Source organism: Penicillium diatomitis (genome assembly GCF_028827545.1).
Source record: "Penicillium diatomitis strain IBT 30728 chromosome Unknown utg000004l_segment0_segment0, whole genome shotgun sequence".
Taxonomy (NCBI): domain Eukaryota; kingdom Fungi; phylum Ascomycota; class Eurotiomycetes; order Eurotiales; family Aspergillaceae; genus Penicillium; species Penicillium diatomitis.
In genome coordinates this window covers 736,665-738,995 of record NW_026623176.1, presented here as the reverse complement: position 1 = coordinate 738,995, position 2,331 = coordinate 736,665, and the positions used below count along the sequence as shown (strand labels likewise).

The window sequence follows — 2,331 nt, the reverse complement described above, 5'->3', positions numbered from 1 at the left end:
GCATGTGTCTTGGCATGGTGTAAAACAAACAAAGAGGGAATAGAAATAGCGGGAAAGCTCAAAAATCAAAACAGGCTGAAGCGAGAATCAAAAGCGCAAAATGCAGGAGCCAACAAGAAGAGGTGCGCCCATGGTGCCCAAAGCCCGGGGACCATCCCAGACAGGAAGCACACGATAGTGGAAGCGACACCCGAAGTCGCAAGCATGGAGCCTAGCTACCGCTGCCGCGACCTTTGACGCGCCGGGGGGGGGTTCATGCGAATCCAGGAAGACTACTGATGAGGAAATTCAGCCTCCTTTGGGCATCCGTACGAGCCAAGATGCGGCAGGGGGTCAAAGCAAGTGGGGCCGATCGGCCAATCTATGCAAATAGAAAGGCAGGCCACTTGTAGACTTCCAATCCTCCTTCAAACAAGAGCGAGAAAATTCGAGGACCAGGGAAGTCAAGCAGAGCTCGAAGCTGACTCACGATGGAAAAGCGTTCTCCGCGATTGAGACTGGGGTCATTGGCGTACCAGGAGCGTCCAGAAACCCCCTCACGACGGAGCTCACCTCCTGGCTGCTGTGACCAGTCAACAGCCATCCAAGGCGGCAGATCTTGTGGAAAAGCAGTGGAGGGAAGTATATGAACAAGGCCCAGAACAACAACAGCAGCGACACAACCACGAAGGAGTTGGCGACCACTTTTTCGTTGGGAGTCAGGACATATAGTCCAAAGGTGACCTCGTAGCGGTAGTACTCGAGGCGCACGCGATCAGAGAACCGTTGAACTGGATTGCGGTGGCCCGGCTTGCGGAACACCGCAGGTGCCGTAGCGGACGAGTATTTGCTGATAAGCTCATCGACTGCGGCCGGCGCATGCGACAGATGTGTGGCCGCGGTGTTGGGAGTATAGAAGGATTGCATCTCGGGCGGCATGGTGCACTGTCAGGAATCTTGCTCCAGGCAATCTGCACGCAGTCCCCGCTCCCTGAACGAAATTCGGTGTAGTTGAGAATGAAGATTCTGGGCGCTACGCTCGAACGAGATGTAGCGCCTGGAATGAATTTGCTATTGTCGTGAGACTGGTAGTAGACAGAGAGCCTGTCAAGATCGACAGCCGAGAAACGATTTGAAGAGAAGGAGAGAACGGCAGAGAGACGATTGTAAAGAAGTCTCACTCAAGGGAGCGCGAATTAATTCCGCCGATTACTCGATAATTGTCCGCTCAATTGCGAGTCCAATATTTAACCCTGCACTGGCTAGGGTTACCGGACCCAGACGGCAAGTGCACAGGCCTGGAAAGCTGATGATGATCGTCGCGACAGGGTTGCGCGAAGACCCGAACTATAGGTGGAGTGCACAGGACCACGCCGGAGGAGGTACAGTCGAACAGATGAGACGAGGGAAAAATGAACTTCACGCGAAAAAGAGACTAAGACGAGTAACGACAGTTATACCAGAGAGACGGACCGGTGGAGACGGACATACTCAGGAGGGTGCAAACAAGAAATTTGAAGGATGGGATATACTCGGAATTGTCGGCAAGGCTCAAAAGGACTATGATGATGATCACGATCGAGGTTTCCGTAGTAGTACTAGTCTCCCTGCCTATCCGACCATCTATCGACTCAAGAACGACCGTCCGCTGCCCAGACTGGCAAGAGTGGAACTGGTTCCCGTCGGTAGCGGTGCGGTTGACCCGACGAACTGAATCCTCAGCCCAGAGATCCCATTTTAACCTTTCTGAGGCTTCTCTAGCCCATCTCCCGCCTTTTGAGACGGCTCGCTGTGCCTTGGAAGACGCGAAAAAAAGAGAAATGTCGGCGCCGGAACTTAGGTGGATCTGCATCGCTCAAAGCCTGGGCTATAGTCCTTCGCCAACTAAATTCACCAAATCCAGAAACTCAAGCGAGGCCTTCGCTCACGTGGTAGCCATACAGGGTTGCGTGCATTAAAAACCACTCAATAATACGTCCCCGAGTCGCTGAGTTCAAAGTTGTAACTTACTTAGTAACTACCTGACAGGTCTGTTGTCTGTCACGCGCTTGAAATTTGTTCTTCTCGTGTTGTGATCAGTACGAGGTTGACCGCTTCATCGTCACTCGATTGCGACCACTACACATGCGCGTCATTCTCAAGTATCGTAGTATCGTTATGGGATAGGGAGCGAAATCCCGGTACGCAGGGCCGGAACTTTTCGATCGGTCCCATCGGGGTTCGTCTCGCGCATCTGAATAAAAAAGTGATGGTTAACCGCAGAATCGATCCTCCATTGAGTGATGCAGAGCTTGGCAAATGACGAAAGAATGATCCACATGCGCTACCCAAATCGACGAGGAAAGCTTAAAA

General features: G+C 52.4%; 1 protein-coding gene across 1 annotated transcript; it reads right to left on the bottom strand.

Annotated features, from left to right (window-relative positions):
* Nucleotides 1-465: 465 nt before the first annotated feature.
* On the bottom strand, nt 466-918 carry N7539_003581 (serine palmitoyltransferase small subunit family protein; the record flags this gene model as incomplete). Its single annotated transcript, XM_056933183.1, has 1 exon — nt 466-918. The coding sequence occupies one exon, from the start codon at nt 916-918 to the stop codon at nt 466-468; it is 453 nt and encodes a 150-aa protein (XP_056790724.1).
* Nucleotides 919-2,331: the final 1,413 nt, after the last annotated feature.